The sequence below is a fragment of the Drosophila rhopaloa genome, unplaced genomic scaffold (assembly GCF_018152115.1).
Source record: "Drosophila rhopaloa isolate 14029-0021.01 unplaced genomic scaffold, ASM1815211v1 contig_2, whole genome shotgun sequence".
Lineage (NCBI taxonomy): Eukaryota > Metazoa > Arthropoda > Insecta > Diptera > Drosophilidae > Drosophila > Drosophila rhopaloa.
The window spans coordinates 7,939,341-7,956,230 of NW_025335083.1; the positions used below are offsets into that span (position 1 = coordinate 7,939,341).

Sequence of the window (16,890 nt, forward strand, 5' to 3'; positions counted from 1 at the left end):
TGGCTTTTGTCAAACTAATCCCGAGTGGGGCAAGTCCGCTGGCAAATATATTTATTAACCCGTCTTTGGGGTCATGGCTAACTGATTCAAAGCCGGGAGCTCAAAAGAAATACCGAGTTGAGCTAGGCGAGCACTCGAAATATGGGAAAACAATTTGAGGGCTGAAAAGAAAAGCGGGCTTTTTGAGCTTGTGTTTTTGTTTTATGACCGCCCACACTCGACGACACCCATGAAGGCCATGATTGATGCGCCCCTCCAGCTCCTTCGCGTTTTAGTGGATTTCCAAATTGCTTTTTTCACGCTGTCAGTCGACGGCAGTGGGAACGTGGAAGGCCAGCGGCAGTTATTCAAATGCAAACGACAGCTGTCAAAATGGTTTTAACTAAAAATTCGACTCTATCTTTCCCTTTTTTTCCTCCTCTACTTGCAGCCGTGCGAAAAAATGGGCCAAATGTCAATGAGTGACTGGGCCGTGGCAGCCAGGATCGCCAGGATGCCAATTCACGTCCTCGCCGAATGATAAGCTAGCTGCTGGCTAACAAAAAAAGAGGGTTAAACCTTAAGAGCGGGGCCAGAGCAAAAGCCAAGTCAATGACCCTCGTCCGGATATCCGCGACCATATGGCTGCTGACGCTCCTGCCGGCGGTCCTGCCCCACCAGTCGGATGCCGCCCATGTGGTGCACCCGGCGGACCAGAAATTCTCGCTGCCCGCCGTCCCGCTGCCGCCCCCGCCGCCCTTCACCCCCGGCAAGAATCACTTTGCTCTGAACGCATTTGCCGGCGAACATGCCGGGGGCGGCCACGCCCCCTCCAGCTCTCCGGGATGCGGCGGGATGCTGAGGGCACGGCACGGCATCATCCAGACGCCCAACTTCCCACACCGCTTCACCACGCCCATCGAATGTGTGTGGATAATCGATGCCTCCGAGATGCCGGCTCCAGGACAGGGCAATGTGTCCATCGTGGTGTACCTGACCCAATTGTACGTGCTCAGCGGACTCAAGTTCACGGAGTACATGTACTACTCCGATGACTTCAAGGTGCCCGCCCACCGGGTGTTCGCCCTCAACGAGGACGACGTCACCCAGGTCACGTGGGTGCAGTTCCACAGCCAGTACCTGGAGATACGGTTCACCATGGCCACGCTGGACGGGACGCACCTGCGGGCTCTGGATCGCCTGCTGGACGTCTATGGGTTCAACATAACCTACGAGGTGCAGAACGAGGTGAAGTCGTCCCAGTGCAACACGCTGCAGTGCCGATTCCTAGGAGATTGCTACGCCAGTTCCGACTACAGGTATGTGCATCTGAAAATACAATTTTAATTGCCAAATATCTGTTTAAATTATGTACACATAGTCGGAGAGTTTGAAGAAAGGATTTGAAATCGGCTAACACAATTTTGATGGGGAAGATTTAATAGCTTAAGCTCGGAAATTGAGATATTGAAGCGTTGCACACTGGGCTAGGTTATATTTTCTTTGGCACAAAATAAAGAATTTTGAAATAAAAATAAGTAAACTATATATATTCACTTTTGCATAGAACCAACATGGCGGATAAGTAATATTAAGTAAATTGTTATGGTTTTATAAATATCACTTATCCGCCATGTTGATAATAGGAAAAAACTTAAAACTGGTTTAAATTAAAGCTTAAATAAACATTACATGTTGGGATTTGAAATAAAGATAAATAAAAATACATTAACTGTATATATTCACTTTTGCATAGAACCAACATGGCGGATAAGTAACATTAGGTATATTGTTATGGTTTTACAAATATCACTTATCCGCCATGTTGATTATAGGAAAAAACTTAAGACTGGTTTAAATTAAAGCTTAAATAAACATTACATGTTGGGATTTAAAATAAAGATAAATATATTCACTTTTGCATAAAACCAACATGACGGATGGGTAATATTAGGTATGTTGTTATGGTTTTATAAATATCACTTATCCGCCATGTTGGTAATAGGACAAAAAATTTAAACTGAACTTAAACTTATTTATTTTGGGAACCACTGTCAAGTTAACTTAATTATATTTTCTATTCAGTTTTTTTTCTATTCCATGGTTTTAATGAAATTGAAAACGTATTAAATATTACTAACAGGCAACTGGAATGCAAATATTTCCCAATTACTAAACAAAAGTCATATAATAAAAGTGTACATGGATAAATGTTTGACGCAGCTGAGATATATGAGTACTACCAGAGCAATCTGGCCGTCTGCAATGGGGTTCCCTGTGGACACGAGCACTGGCGTCCGGAACATATAGCATATGTAAGCGCAGCCAAAACTTTTTCGTCTCGCATCGACCTTCCTCCATCCGGACATTCAAAATATGGCGAGGGAAAGTGAAACTGGTTGAGAACTTGCCCAGATTCAGCTGGGTTTAAAATTCAGCTTCTCCTCTGTTCAGACAAATTCACACACATGGCAATCGCCCACGCGAAATCACCGGCAGGTAGCCGTTGAAAATGTTAACTGCTCGCACATCAATCTTTCGCCCCTTTGCTGCGGGTAAACCTGTTCAACTCGACGGGCTTTGCATTTGGGTTCGGGATCGGTTCAAGGCTCTCAACCTAAACCAAGTGGGAGCCATACATTTGTAATGTTTCAATAAGTGGAGCCCGAGTCAAGCATCCCCCGCTTTTCCCCCGCGGAAAAGCAGAGAAGCCGAAACAATGGACGAGGCAACCCATGTCAGTGAAAGGAAAAGTACAAAAGTACAAAACGTATGCATACACACATACACCCACACACGCCAAAAGTCAAAAGCCAAAAGAAAAGCTGTAGCGCTTGATGCATTTTCCCTGACAAAATCCAGGTAGTGGGTTTTATGAATAAGCTCCGCAATTGAGTTTGACGTGCTCGACGGCGAGAGCTTGTGGTACAATGCCTTGACAACTCGTGGACGGGTTGTTCGGGGCTTGATTAATTGAAGAGCTGCTTGATGCAGCGAATATCCTCCATGGGCCCAGCGACTCACCTTTCCCACGCCCTCCCCATCCCGAATAAAATAATATTTTCAATTGTAAGGCAATTGAAAAAGTTTATTGCCAACAAATAGACAACAATTTGAAGGCAATTAACATGTAAATAGCACGGCAAACAAAGACCCCAGAGGAGGTTAAACAAATCAAATTAATTGCCCGATTTGTTGGGTAAGCAAAACGAGACTTCGCTCTTTATGAGCCCGAATATTTTCGAAATAACTTCTGGGCCAAGTTTGCGAAGAAGCTGCAACTTCCTCGCCTACTTAACATAATTATAATTAATTGGCACGGCCCAAGGCTGCGCATCCGTCCAGCTAATTGAATATTAATATCAATGTCGAAGTGAGAGTGAAATGTTCTCTGCCTGCGGGGAAAAATTAATATAAAAGTGACAGCTGAACTAACTTGCATCAGCCTAGCAGCGTGTTGTCTTTCGCCTGGAAATATAATTTCGCGCCTGCCACGTAGCATCCCGTAACTTAATTACCAACTAAAGGCAAATGAGGAAAGGCCCCGTCCTCTACGTGCCTCAGATAAGGAGGCACAACCCTGATATTCCAGCCGGGAGCCCCAAATATCTCTCAGTGCATGATGGCGGAGGGGGGGGGGGGTTGGTTCTGTCAAGTGACTTGTGTCAGAGCCAAAACATCACAGCTGCTGCGTACTCGTATAAACAGCAAAACAGTCATGCTCATGTTGTCAACTCCTACCACAAGGATTTATCAGGACGAAGGGAAGCAGTCCCGCCTTAATCTAAGCACCCTCCCCCCTCCTCCTCTTTCACTCTTTGGCCCGCTTTAGCTCAATCTCGCAGTGCATCCTCGCTCATGGCACTCGTTTTCAGCATCTCCTTTGTTAAGTTAATGTGCGAAAAATGCATAGCATCGGAGAATGCTAAATAGATGATAAAAGCGCGGGTGGAGCTCGTTCCGAATCTTTATGTGTCACCCAGTATGCGTGTGCCGAGTCCTCCCAGTTTATTAATTTTTTTCATCTCGTTGTCTTTGCATATGCTACAGTAAGTGTCCACAGCTGCGGCCACAATAATAGGAGAGAATTTGGAATAGGTTTAAGTTAAAAGTTAGTTATATTTATTTTCAATTAACTTAATGTGCTATAGAGATAAACGCCTAAAAATAAAATGGTAACATGGTATCTACATCATTTTTATTTGCAAAATCTTATCTTAGTTGTTTTTTTTAGGAAATGGTAATGAATAATTTTAAAATTTCAATTACAGGAGTAAATATAAGTATCTAATCTATCTATCTAGCTGTCTAAAATATTTGGTTCCAAAAATATGAAAACACAATTATTATTTTGACCTTTGGTGTTTTTACATATATGCGTTGGCATTTTTAATAAGCATCTTCAAACGAGAAAAGTAAAAGTGTCAAGTGTTGCAAAGATTAAATGATGAAATGCTGTTAGGAGAGAAGCGGGCTCAAATGAATCGCACGCTCGCAAGACATTTCATTAAAACCAAAAAGTTTCATTATTTCAGTGATTTAAATTTATGTGTGATATTGCTTAATTTGGTAATTCCAGCAAAAGTTTTCCAAGCTCATTAATGGTGGCGACCACTAACCGTATTTGATTGCCAATAAACTTTGTATAAAATATTCAAAATGCTGTTGAGCTGCGAACTCCTCGCAGAAACTTTAGAAAAGCGATTGCAAGTTGCCTGCGAAAGCCAAAAAGAGCTGAAACAATAAGCCATAAACAATTGGCCAACAGCCAGCAAGGAGTTGCTGTCCCAGCCAGAAGCTGTTCGTTTCCATTTCGAATCTGCTTTCTTTTTAGTTCTGCATTTATTTCGACTGACTGGATGCGATTCTGGTTGCATTTTTATGCATTTATTTGGGGCTCTGGCGTTCATCAATTTGCCGCTGGCCAGTGAAAATCTGTTGCACTTCACCGCAAAACTCAACAGAGCAGTAACCAATTTATATTTTTAAATACTTTTTCGTTTTTAAGCCATTTGGGCAAGGCCCTTACTTTTGTTTTCCTTTCCTTTTCCTACGGTTTTCGGCGCATCTCCCTATATTTTCATTAACAAACGCTTAATTGAAAAACTTTTTCGCTTTGAGGGCCGTCAGGCGGCTCAGGCCCTTCTTTATCGAACCGATTCAGTAATTTAATCTATTTTTCCTTTAACTTTGCAACAGAGAGGAAAAGTATCTAAATGTATTCACAGTTGATGAGTAAAACGGAAAAATTCCGTCCGTTTGCATTACGCATATATTTCGAACTTGTTAGCTCAGTCTGCCGCCAGATTTTCGCTCTAAACACAACATTGTATATTTGAGTGCCCGAAAATGTAAAAGAGGCTGTAAAACCCAATCCCAAACCGACTGATTGGCAACCTTTTTGCGCCGGCATCGGTAAACAAGCAGAAGAAGCTGCACCAACAGCAATGACATCGTTTTAGAATTAGGCCACATTCAGGAGGCAAGTTGTATGGGTCCCTAAAATGGGGTTACGTGGGTCCAGTGACGGAATCAGGGGTATTTCACGGGGTTTTAGTAGAACAAAGGTACTTGATCTTATCCAGAGTTTGTGTGCCTACATTTAAAAATTGTACTTTTTGTAACTGCAAATTAAAGTTTTTGTTTTTTATATAGGATTTTTTTTAAATGAGTTAGTATTTTAGTTTTACATCTTTATTATTAAGTTTTTTATTACTACTCTTAAATTGTTCCGTTTTCTAACTGCCAAATTAGAGGTTAAATAAATAAATATTTATGTTTACTCATTTTTGCCACATATATTGGCAACTGAAATAAATTCTGCAAAATCCTATTGAAATGTGGGTAAATAATTTAACTGCACTGGTTCTGACTGTACATAAATATGAAGTATAAGTGGTCAAATCAATCAATATAAATAATTGTACAATTGTTATTTATAATTCGACTATTTTTTTTTTGGTATGTAGTTTGATCTGCTGATGGTCAATGGATTAAAAGTGTGTATAACTGTAGAACTGAATTTAAACACTAAAAAATATATTAAAATCCAATTTACTGCAATATTTCTCAAAGTCCTACCCCCAGTTCTGGATCCGCTCCTAGATGATTGGAGGTGGGTGAATATGAACATGCACGGCAATGAATATGCGTGGCCATTGGCTGTGGATCTGCGTCCGTTTGGGCTTTAATATCAAAAAGTGAAGCTGGTGCTGAGCAAACAGAATGTCAGCACCAAATGAGATCAGGTTTGGGCCAAGGGTTGTGGGAGGATGGGGTTGGGGCTGGGTGGATAGGGCGATGGAGATGCATATGGAGGTGCATCCTTGTGGCCGACGCACATGCCAGTGGGCTTGCCACATGGCAACTGTGTCAGTGTCATTCCGATTCGCCTGCGTGCGCCCCGTGCATTGTTTGCCATGTCAAACATTGTCATTTATCCAAAGTCGACGACCGGGCCCAGGGAAGCAGTTGGTTCGCAGAACAGAGTCCGAGCTTTGCATATTGCAATTAAGTTTTGTTTGGCCCCGAAATTCGCACATTGAAGCCCTGCCTGCGTCGCCTGATTCCCGGCATGTGCCGCTCAATTAAAACTTTTTGCCCCCAATATTGTGGAAATTCGGTGCTTTTAATTTTCCTGCCTTGCAGTGACATTGAGGCACCTATACCGCAAATTGGGGTCTTCGCATGAACGAGAGATTTTATTACATATTTCGAAAGTTTGCAAATATATGTAAGAAAGGCAGGTGGGTCGAGGTCAAACGGAAAATATTAAAAACTTGCTAGGCGAAAAGGGACAACTACAGAGCGTTTTCTGTATATTAAGTATCTTATATATTTATACAGCTTACTCTTTGCTCTTTACTCTAACTAAATTAGCTTATTATAATTATGTGGTGCGAAAGTTTTATACAAATAATACGCAGATATGGAAACGAATTATAATTGTAAAAGTACCCCTTTCGGCAAGCAAACGCAAACTAAATAAGTTGGCACAATCAAAATAAAAATAATTTTAATGCAAAAAAACAAAACCATTAAAATGCAAATGGAATAACACATACATGTATATTTTTCATATTAAACATCCTTTGTGTTTTACGACTGTGAAGCGGTAAAATGCCAGCCGCAAACCATTTCACAATCCCTATTCTTGCCGCCCGCGCAGTCACCTTTTCACATACGACCATCAAATTAAATTTTATTGCATTAGGCGAATGGGTGAAAAAGTAATTGCCAACATTTCAGCCTTTTCTTTCTTTTTTTTTTCTTTTTTTTTTCAACCGCTTCCTTTTACGGCTACACGTGCCACCGGCAAGAAAAAAGCAATTTGTTGTAATTTCATTGCGTTTTCATCGCACGCTGCCCAGACCAACAGTCATTCAATGGCACATTGGTATACGCCCATCATTTAAAGTGGAATTAAATGCGGGAGCACAAACTCCTCAGGCTCTGATTCGATTGGTGGGGGTTTTAATTATTGATTCGTTTTAATGAAAGACATTTATTTGAAAAAATATCGAAGGAGGCGGCTCAAGAAACTATTTTTCTATCGGGAGTAAAATTCCTTAAACAACTGAACCTCCACGAACTCAAGTGGTCCCATACAACTTAATTTATTTAATTTATTCCTCACATTTAAGTCTCTGCGCGATGTGAATGTCTGCTCTGCACAACTATTTGCTTTTTCATATTTTCCGATGCACTTTGGCTTTTTGTCAAAAATCTGGCCAAGTCCCGGCTAGAGACTCGCGACTAAGTAACAATGCTGGCGTCTCACATGACATATTCATGGCAGCCATATGTGTATTTTGGGCTATCCATTGAAGCTATTCGCATTCGCATTCGGATTCGCCCATCGTCATATTTCGAATTCAGTCGAGCATTTCCCCAGCGTTGTCAGCAGTTTTTGAGTGCAGTCCCATAAAGTTGCTGCAGAATTTTGGCAAGCGATTTTAATTGTTCGGCTTTCCAAATCTGAATGAATTTAAAATGCGCAAAATTGGATTGCCAAGAGCAGTCGAAACAATACCTCACCCCTGAGATTCGTGGAAAATCTATCTCCACGCCACCAGCAACACATGCCGTATGCGCAGCACATTTAATTTTTATTTAAAACAAAGGGCCGGCAGCGGCAGGCCCAAAATAAAGGCAAAATAAAACTCTGTGTGCCAAATACTTTTTTGTGTAAAAAAAACTTTCGAAGTGCACATGTCGCAAAATACACAGAATTATGCAAAAAAAGGAAAAACTGCAAAAACTTGCAAACACACCTCTGAAAAAATCCAGCTGCAGGTGATTTTCGACGAATCGTAAAAAATGCAAAGCCGTTTCATTGAAACGAAGAAGGTTTAGTGCCTGAAAAGAATTTTCTCGCTTTTTTGCAGCCCGTTTGTCATTACGAAATGCTGTCGATGGGTATTTTACGTTAAACGGGGCTTATTTTGATATTAACCGCATCATCGTGAATTAACAAGTGCTCTTAAAGTTAACAATTCAAAATAATTTGCATAGGCGAAGAAGTTATTCCTACATTTTTTTTTAAATGTTTGTCGTTGCTTTAGAAAAACTCTTTACTGTTTATGAGCTAGCAGAAATAAATTCAGACTTTGTGAATAAATCATGTAATCCTTTGCTTCGTCTTAAACTTAATTATTCATTAATAAGTTAAGCTTGTCTTTTATTTAAGTTTGTAAAATAAGCTCGGGCAAGTATACGGTTGTCCTCGAAAAACGTTTCCGTCACAGAAGGCAAAACATGAAACGAAGGCGATAAGTAGACAGCACGGACTTGTACCCGAAGTCCTGACAGGACACAGAGGCAATTAATTTCCGCTGTACAATGGCAGGCATACAAGACCACAAAATTCTTATGGAACAAGGCAGTAGGTCAGTGTGTAAGTTTAACAAAAGGGGCGGATCCCTGAAGTACAGGCATGCTTGAACATGTATCTATGTTCGAATGATAAACTGCTTTATTTTCAAAATCTATAGTGGTCAAAATATGGGTACAGAATGTGCATGGCAACAAATACTTAAAGGGCATTCAACGAATTTTGTCTCAAGGATATTCTAGAGCCGCCAATTTAATTTTCCCAGAACGCCCGGATCAAAAATGATGCCTTATTTCAGCCAGTGAAAGACAAAGATTTCGAATAAAAGTAAAAGTTTTATGAGCATCAAAAGTTTTCTTGTCACTTTTTGTGTTGTCCTTTTTCCAGGAGACGATTTGGTTATTCTTTGTCTAAGCGGCGTGAAACTTTTTTTTATTTGCCTTCTCGTTAGGATTGCAACACAACCAACATGATTTGAGTTTGATGATATAGTACAGCTTGGTAGCTGCAGATGGCACTAATAGATCAATTAGAATTTTTCTTTTATTGAATACCCATTAGGCTTAAGATTCTGGAGGAGTGTCAGCCAAAAGAAGTCGAATTTACTGTCTTCTTCGAGCTTTTCACCCTTTTAAGACCCAGTGCTCAACCTTTTTTAAAGGACGAAATGGAAAATTAATTTCGGTTGGCGTGTGTCAACAACGCATGACTTACGAACAACTGGGGTAAACATAACAATTGTTCCTCCAGCTGAAAAATGGGCGACAGGGACGAAACAAATGGCAAAGGATGCCCAATTACTTTGAACAAATGGTTACACATTTTTTTGTCATCGCGTTTCCCGAACAAATTTGGTCAAACTGGGTAGCCCAATTAAATTGTCAAAAAAGCTGTGAGCGTAAATTATGTTCCGAGATTTTAAATGTCCTTAATTTTCCGGCGCAAATGGCATTCACAATGGATTTGAAGAAGGGGGTTTTATTAAAAATGTTGTAATAGAGGTCTGACGGATGCTTACTTTTTGTACAAGCAAAATGTATATTTTATTTTCGAAATCAAGGTCTTTTTTGTTTTGACAAAATGTTGTTTTTTATCTACTTATTTGGATGAGTATTGATTTACTTGTATAAAGTATGAGTATGAATCTTTACATTGGTTACAGTGCATATTTATAGACTTTTTATTTACTTTAACTTCACCTGCCAGATATCCATTTCAAAGCGAAGTTTGTTTTTTTTAAATAGTCCAAAGCTTATAAAGGACTTAAAGAAGATTGCTAAATTCATGAAAAAATCTTCTTTAAGATATTTTCGTTGGCAACGGGACCATTTTTTTCGAATCCATGACCTTGCCTTCCGGCTTACAAATTTAAATTATTGTCTGAGGTCAAATGGTGGACCCAAGTGTCCGTATCTGATGATGACGCGGTTGTCTTCACTGCCAGGGCAGATATCCAAATAACTACAAATTCAGCTTAGGCACGTCCTTAAAAAAAGTCCCCATCAAGTGGGTCCAATAAAAGTTTTATGAGTTGGACGCCAACTCGGGTCCCGAAAATTCCGATTCCGCGCTCGACGTTGTGATAAGTTGTATACTTTGACCAGTGGTAACAAGTTTGCAGTACCGCACGACAAACAACTTCGCCATTTGATTGCAAACTGAACTCAAACGTGCTCACATCCTGCTTTTCATCTCCTTGCAGCTCCTATGGATGCTCCTGTTTTCCCGGCTTCAGCGGCAGCGACTGTGGTCATGGTCCCCTGTGCCAGGACCTCCACACCAACATCTGCCAGAACGGAGGCACTTGCAAGTAAGTACTGAGCCACGCTTTAAAATTGCTCAATTTGTTATTTTAAATTGAGAAAAACGCATGCCAAATAGTTATGTAAGAGGTCCTGGTAGCGTGAAACTAAAATTAAAAATGTTTACTTTTGGGAAAATATGGTTATATAATTGGGAGACTTTAAAACTTTCCGCATCTCCCTTACTATTACATTTGTTTCAGTTTTTTGACACACAATAATAATTTATTGGATATTTTGCCCAATCTTTAATACTTGAAACAATCCAAGGAAAGAATACATTTCTACACATTTCTTTTTCTGACTTGTTTTTGTGAGCAAGGTTCTAGTAACGTCAACCTAAATTTAAATATAATTGCTTTAGAAATCCTTACAATTTAATTCAGGGACTTTACAACTAGCTTTTGCATTAAATTTATGTTAAAATTGAACAAATTTTTTTAAAATGGTTAATATTGTTTGAATATTCTGCCCAATCTTAAACATTTTTAACAGTACAAGAAGGAAATGTGTATAAATACACATACCCATTTTTAATTCTGGCTCTTCGCATGTTTGCAAGCTGTCTTTTTTGTGGACCTCATTTTCTTATTGTCGGATCATCATTTGCAGGCACATCGGCGACGCCGCCATAACTTGCCACTGTCCGAAGGGCTTCAAGGGGACCAGATGCGAAATACCCGAAATAAACGAGATGACACAGGGTAAGTGCAATAATAAATGTTATTTGGAAGACATACATATCTACGTGCATACACATATAGTCTGGGGTATATCCAGGCTAATAGGCGCCACGGTCTGAAAGGGGGAACATAAAAAGCTGGAAAAAAGGAATAAGGATGGGTATGGGGGCGAAAGGCGGGACAAAAAGGCACGCTGTTAAAGTGAAAATGTAATTAAGGAAATAATTAGCATTAAAAATGCACTCATTGCCAGCTGAGGTACCCACGCAGACACTGTGCAGACAAATTGAAAGGAAAGACTTTGGACGGGAAAAGGCTTTCCCCCCTCCCCCCCATCTGGAAATTCTCTCGCCCCATTTAATCGGCAAGTGCGTGCAAAAACAATAAAAATGTGTATAACAACTGCAACGGAGAGCATTAAAAGGAGCGGGCGCCGCAGTGGAAAACCTCAGGTTGTCACTGTCCCGGATCCGTGGCAATTTCCATACGGCTCCTGCTCTTCGCGATGGGAAACCCATGACAAGAACAACAGCGAACGTGTCACCAGCCGCCAACAATGTTTAAGCTTTAAGTTGTGCGTTATATTTCAAAGTGCCTGCAATGGTAATGAGAACGGAAAATACAGGACCTGCAAGCCGATTGCGACATGTTCTGGTATTTTGAGAATGGAGGAACTTGTAAACTGAGCTATTAGTATTTTTGTGTAGCCTGCAGAAGTATGTGGACCCATGTGGCACAGTAAAATTAGCTTTAATTACCCATAACTAATGATTTATCTTTCTATAATATATATATACTGAGCAAATATCAGTCTTATTTCTTAACTAAAGTGCCAGTAATTGCATTTCAAATAGCCAAGAAACAAATTTTATTGCTACCAATATTACAGAGATGAATAACAATTTATTAAATCGTTTCTAGTGGACTATTAGATCTGATAGTCTGATTTTATTAAGTTAACCAAAAACTAAGAAAACGTAATTTTTATTTCAAGAACGATTTTAATTTTCATAAAATTTTCATACAGATGTTATAGTCAGAAAAGCATTCAAAGTATTAGTAGTTCAAAGAGCCAAGAATCAAATTTTAAAGCTACCAATTTTCCAGAGATGCGTTAAAATTTCTCAATAAGTGGTTGTCTGCAGAGAAAAATTCCAATTTTATCGATTTTGACACTCCATTCCGTTTTATATATGGAAAAATGCATAGAAGCCAGATGAGAGCGTGGGTGGAGGTGGGAGGAAAACATTATCCAAAGAAATGCCTGGCACATGCTCCGCATATTTGCCGCATTTTCTTATGTCTTTTATTCAGCTTGATGGCCCAAAGCGATTTGAAGTACTACTTTTGGGGGAAGTGCAACGGACCGTCAATCCAGCCCACTGGGATAATTTGGTCACAGGTGTTGGTCTGCAAACATCCATGCCTTAAAAGATATTCCTCATGACTTGAACTTTTATCGAAGCAATTACCAATTTTTGTTTCATCCTTTTAGGCTGCACCAGCAACACCAGCTCCATCGAATGCCATATGGCCTGCGACTTTGACAATTTCAGTCGTTCTGTGTCCTCTTCTGGTCAAAGTTTTTCCGTCCTCAAAAGTAACAGGAACTTGGCCCGCAGCGGAAAAACTCGATATGAGGTCACCATGCGTCTTGGTGCCAACCTAACTGGGTATTATCGACATGCCGACCGGGAACAGTTGTCGGGCGTTATGGAAAGACAGGTGAGCTTATTTGACTCTTACATCTATATTTGTATTTAAACGTTAGGTTTTTTCATTGGTCTCCATTTTGGGGGAATTCATTTATACTTTGTTTTTAAGCTCAACAACTGTTTTGAATGTGGAATCGAGCGTACCAGTAGTCTAGTATGTTATACAAAATTAATTAAAGCAGATGATCATTTAAACAAAACTATTGATTTGGGATTGCTTCCCTATAATTAATACAAAATAATATAGTCTATTTATAAATCCAACAAAAACAAACATTGATTAGGGTCTTACCTTACCGAGTTAGCCTCTGTATAAGAAAATAGAGAAGAATGCAGACATTTTTAAGATCAAGGATAGTTTGCTGTTAAAAGGGTACAAAATAGTACAAAAAAACCATCACACTTTTTGTAATAGGGGTATTTATATATTGATAGGAGAAACAACCAAGTAGAAGTTTTCAAATTCAAACACAATTCAATCTTCAAAATGTGAAATCTAAATCGAAGTGGGGTTACCCATAGATTATCCCACATAGTTTTGTGTCAAATTTAGCTGATCCTCGGCCTCAGGTCTTGCCACACCAGCGGTCGCTTGGCCGATGCCGTGGAGTACATTTCGCACCGCTCCCTGAGTGGCGTCCAAGGATGCAGACCACATGGGCGGGTGACCCGCCTGCGGCTGCGCATTGTTTGGAGCTGGACTGCCGGGACTGCCCGCACTGCTCTCCATGATCGTGGGCATGTTGGGTTGGTGCTGGGCGGACGTGGCCGGCGGATCGACCCGCTCCATTAGTTGGGTGAAGCTGCCCCCGATCAGATCGCTACTTTCGTGCCGCTTGTAGCTGTGTGCGGACCGGGAGAGGGGGCGCCAGCGGTTGAGCTTCTTGGAGGCCATCCGCTGGAGGGGCGGGGTGCGGGTGCCCATCTCGGGGTTAAATGGAGGAGCTCCCTTACTCCCTGAAGTGTGCTGCTCCAGAAGCGTACTGACCAGCTTGTCCAGCGCCTTCAGATCTACGTTCAGCTGGGAGTTGGGAATCGAGTTCATCCGACTGCCGGACAAGCTGCCCGAGCTCGTCTGTCCAGGGTCCAAATCTGTCTTAAGCCGATTGAGTCCGGCAATCTTGGCCAGTCGTTCGGTGAGCTGCAAGAACCAAGCGATTATTTTGAATATATGTATATGTATATATATAAACAATATTTATACCCGTTACTCGTAGAGTAAAAGGGTATATTGTATTCGTGCAAAAGTATGTAACAGCTAGAAGGAAGCGTTTCCGACCCTATAAAGTATATATATTCTTGATCAGGGTCACTAGCCGAGTCGATATAGCCATGTCCGTCTGTCCGTCTGTCTGTCCGTCTGTCTGTCCGTCTGTCTGTCCGTCTGTCTGTCCGTATGAACGCTGAGATCTCGGAAACTATAAAAGCTAGAAGATTGACATTTTGCATGCAGATTCTAGGAGTTCCTACGCAGCGCAAGTTTGTTTCAAAAAGGTGCCACGCCCCCTTTAACGCCCACAATAGCTTATATACGATTTTAAAAATTTACATATTTCGGAAAAGTAAAAATGCAGTTTTATTGTGTTTATCAATACCTATCGAAATGTTGAAGAAATTTTTCAAATCCGACCATTCGTTAAAAAGTTATGCGTGATCAAAGTTTCTATCTCCATCTCCCTCGCACTCCCTTAACCTGAGTAACGGGTATCTGATAGTCGGGGCACCCGACTTAGCGTTCTCTCTTGTTTTTTTTAATATGTAAGACAATCCTATTAGTTTGGAATAGTATAGTGGATGTATTGATAATATTTGTATATATGTTAAATCAATTTTAAAATGATTTTAAATTTATTTAAACTAATAATGACATTTGTTATTAATTAATTATTAAATCAATTTAAAATAATTTTTAAGGGAATTCGGGACATCAGGAATACTATACTATATTTTAACAAAATCTACAAAAACTGACTAAGTAAACAATTTTTTTGTTGCAATGAAAATAAACTTGGAACAGCGTGAATATTAAGATCTAATAACTAATATTAATAAGAACTGCAACTATAAAATAAAGCAAATTTGTAATCTTATCTGAAAAACATTTATTAAGTTAAATCATTGTTTTAAAACCATATCAAATCAAATTACTTTTAAGTCCATTCTTTTGGAAACTTATACATTTATTAAAAATATTTATGATTTTCGCTTAAAACAAAAAACGCACCGAATTTTCTGCCTGTGTCAAATTAGTCTGCAACTTCCCCAACTTTCTTACTAATAAATCGCCTGTGAGACGCTCAGAGACTGATACTTCAGCGCAGCCAATTAAACTTTCCGTTTCCCATATGCGAAATTACAATTAAGCAATAAAAACTAACGAAATATGCCCATAGGCTTGTGGCAACCGAACAAGTGGTGGGGCAAGTGTTCAGAGTCGGTTGCAGTGGAGGAGAAGGGCAAGGATGTATCCTCGAAAGGAGAAGGCCGACTGGCTGTCAGGACACCAGAGTTTTCAGGCTTCCAGGCTTCTCCTTCGACGGATGCGCTGGCGTGGAGCAGCTCGGTGTGCGACTTTAATTGATGTTTCATTTCCGTTGCAAAGTGCTTCCGTTTTCCTGAACTCCGCATCCGCCGTTTGTTTTGTCCAAGTCGGGGAGTCGAGTGCCGACCTGGTAATTGAGTATCAATGCGGTTTTAAGTGAAAAATGCTTCTTGGCCTCCCTCCCCCTTCCCCCATTACCCCTCCAAAAACCTAGCAACCCAACCACACTGCCAACCCACCATACTCAATGGCCAACCATTTCCGTTTTTAATCTTTTGCCTTGATTTGCTCGCTCTTCGTTCCGTTGCCGCTTTTCGTATTCGTTTTCGAATTCGTTTTCGTTTTCATTTCATGTTTCTGTGTTTTTTCAATTGCCTCGTGCTCCATTCAAATGGGGTTAATTGAGTTTTAGTGGCCAGGACTCACTTTAAACTGATTACAAGCTGCCAGGGGGGAGTGGGGGGTGGCGTGGTTGTAGGCTTTGCAAGTTTGTTTTGCATGGCACTCGGCTGTTCCGTGGCTGTCTCTCGAAATATTTGGAGCATGTCAGTCTGGCAGCCACTCGAGCTCCTTGGGCCAAGCCACCCACCTCCAACCTCCATCCTCCATCCGCCATCCGCCAACATCCAACCTCCCTTTTTCCGCCTGGAAACGAATTAATGTAGAAGTTGATTTGTGGCAATCGACGCTTGGATGGCTTTTGAATGCTTCTTGCCGGCGAGTTTTAATTGAGGCGCTCCTTAAACAGGAAATTAAGAAAGTTTTTCACCAGGCCCTATGATTATGGATTCAGACGAGTGGAAGGCAGACTGAGCGTCATTAGCGGATTCAGCAAGGTGATGGGACATGCGAATCTTGGTTGAGTACATCTTTCCTGCTGAAAAAGCCACCACCAAATAACCAAAGTAAACTGAACTCAATGACAAGGTCTTAGAGCTCAGAGCTGCAACTTGCAGCTTAGAATGTTTTTTTTCGTTCAGAATGACAGATATTGCCCAGTGGGTCAACTTTCATCTAGTGCATAAAAACCGACAGGAGTTTATTTTCGTCTTGGGCTCCTCCTTCGCAACAGGTTCAGCTGGCTTAACTATAAATCTTACATGATTTTCAACTACTCAGTTGTTGCTCTGCTGCTTTTTTTTGCAGCTGCCCCAAGTGACCCCTTTGCTGTCCTTCCTTCGCTGCAATGCCGCCTTGATTTATGATCTCCCCAACTTGGTTTATTGTCGCATCGTTTGGCCGGCACTTTTTCCGGGCGCCGTGCATTTTCTTGTGCGCCTCGCAGGGCTTATCAACTAATGATTGAGGTCAGTTGGCCAGCTGCCTTCGTCTCCGC

General features: G+C 40.8%; 2 protein-coding genes across 4 annotated transcripts in view; one reads left to right on the plus strand and one right to left on the minus strand.

Moving 5' to 3' along the window:
* The window catches only part of LOC108044545, a 117,820-nt gene that overhangs the window by 32,750 nt on the left and 68,180 nt on the right, over positions 1 to 16,890 (plus strand). For both annotated transcript variants that reach the window (XM_017123588.2, XM_044459502.1), the window contains 4 exons: positions 431 to 1,298; positions 10,515 to 10,622; positions 11,227 to 11,318; positions 12,793 to 13,022. In XM_017123588.2, the coding sequence (XP_016979077.2) occupies positions 592 to 1,298; positions 10,515 to 10,622; positions 11,227 to 11,318; positions 12,793 to 13,022 (1,137 nt within the window). In that variant the 5' untranslated portion in view covers positions 431 to 591. The remainder of the gene's footprint in view (positions 1 to 430; positions 1,299 to 10,514; positions 10,623 to 11,226; positions 11,319 to 12,792; positions 13,023 to 16,890) is intronic.
* Positions 13,488 to 16,890, minus strand: part of LOC108044547 — a 37,057-nt gene continuing 33,654 nt past the window's right edge. For both annotated transcript variants that reach the window (XM_017123592.2, XM_017123593.2), the window contains one exon: positions 13,488 to 14,153. In XM_017123592.2, the coding sequence (XP_016979081.2) occupies positions 13,536 to 14,153 (618 nt within the window). In that variant the 3' untranslated portion in view covers positions 13,488 to 13,535. The remainder of the gene's footprint in view (positions 14,154 to 16,890) is intronic.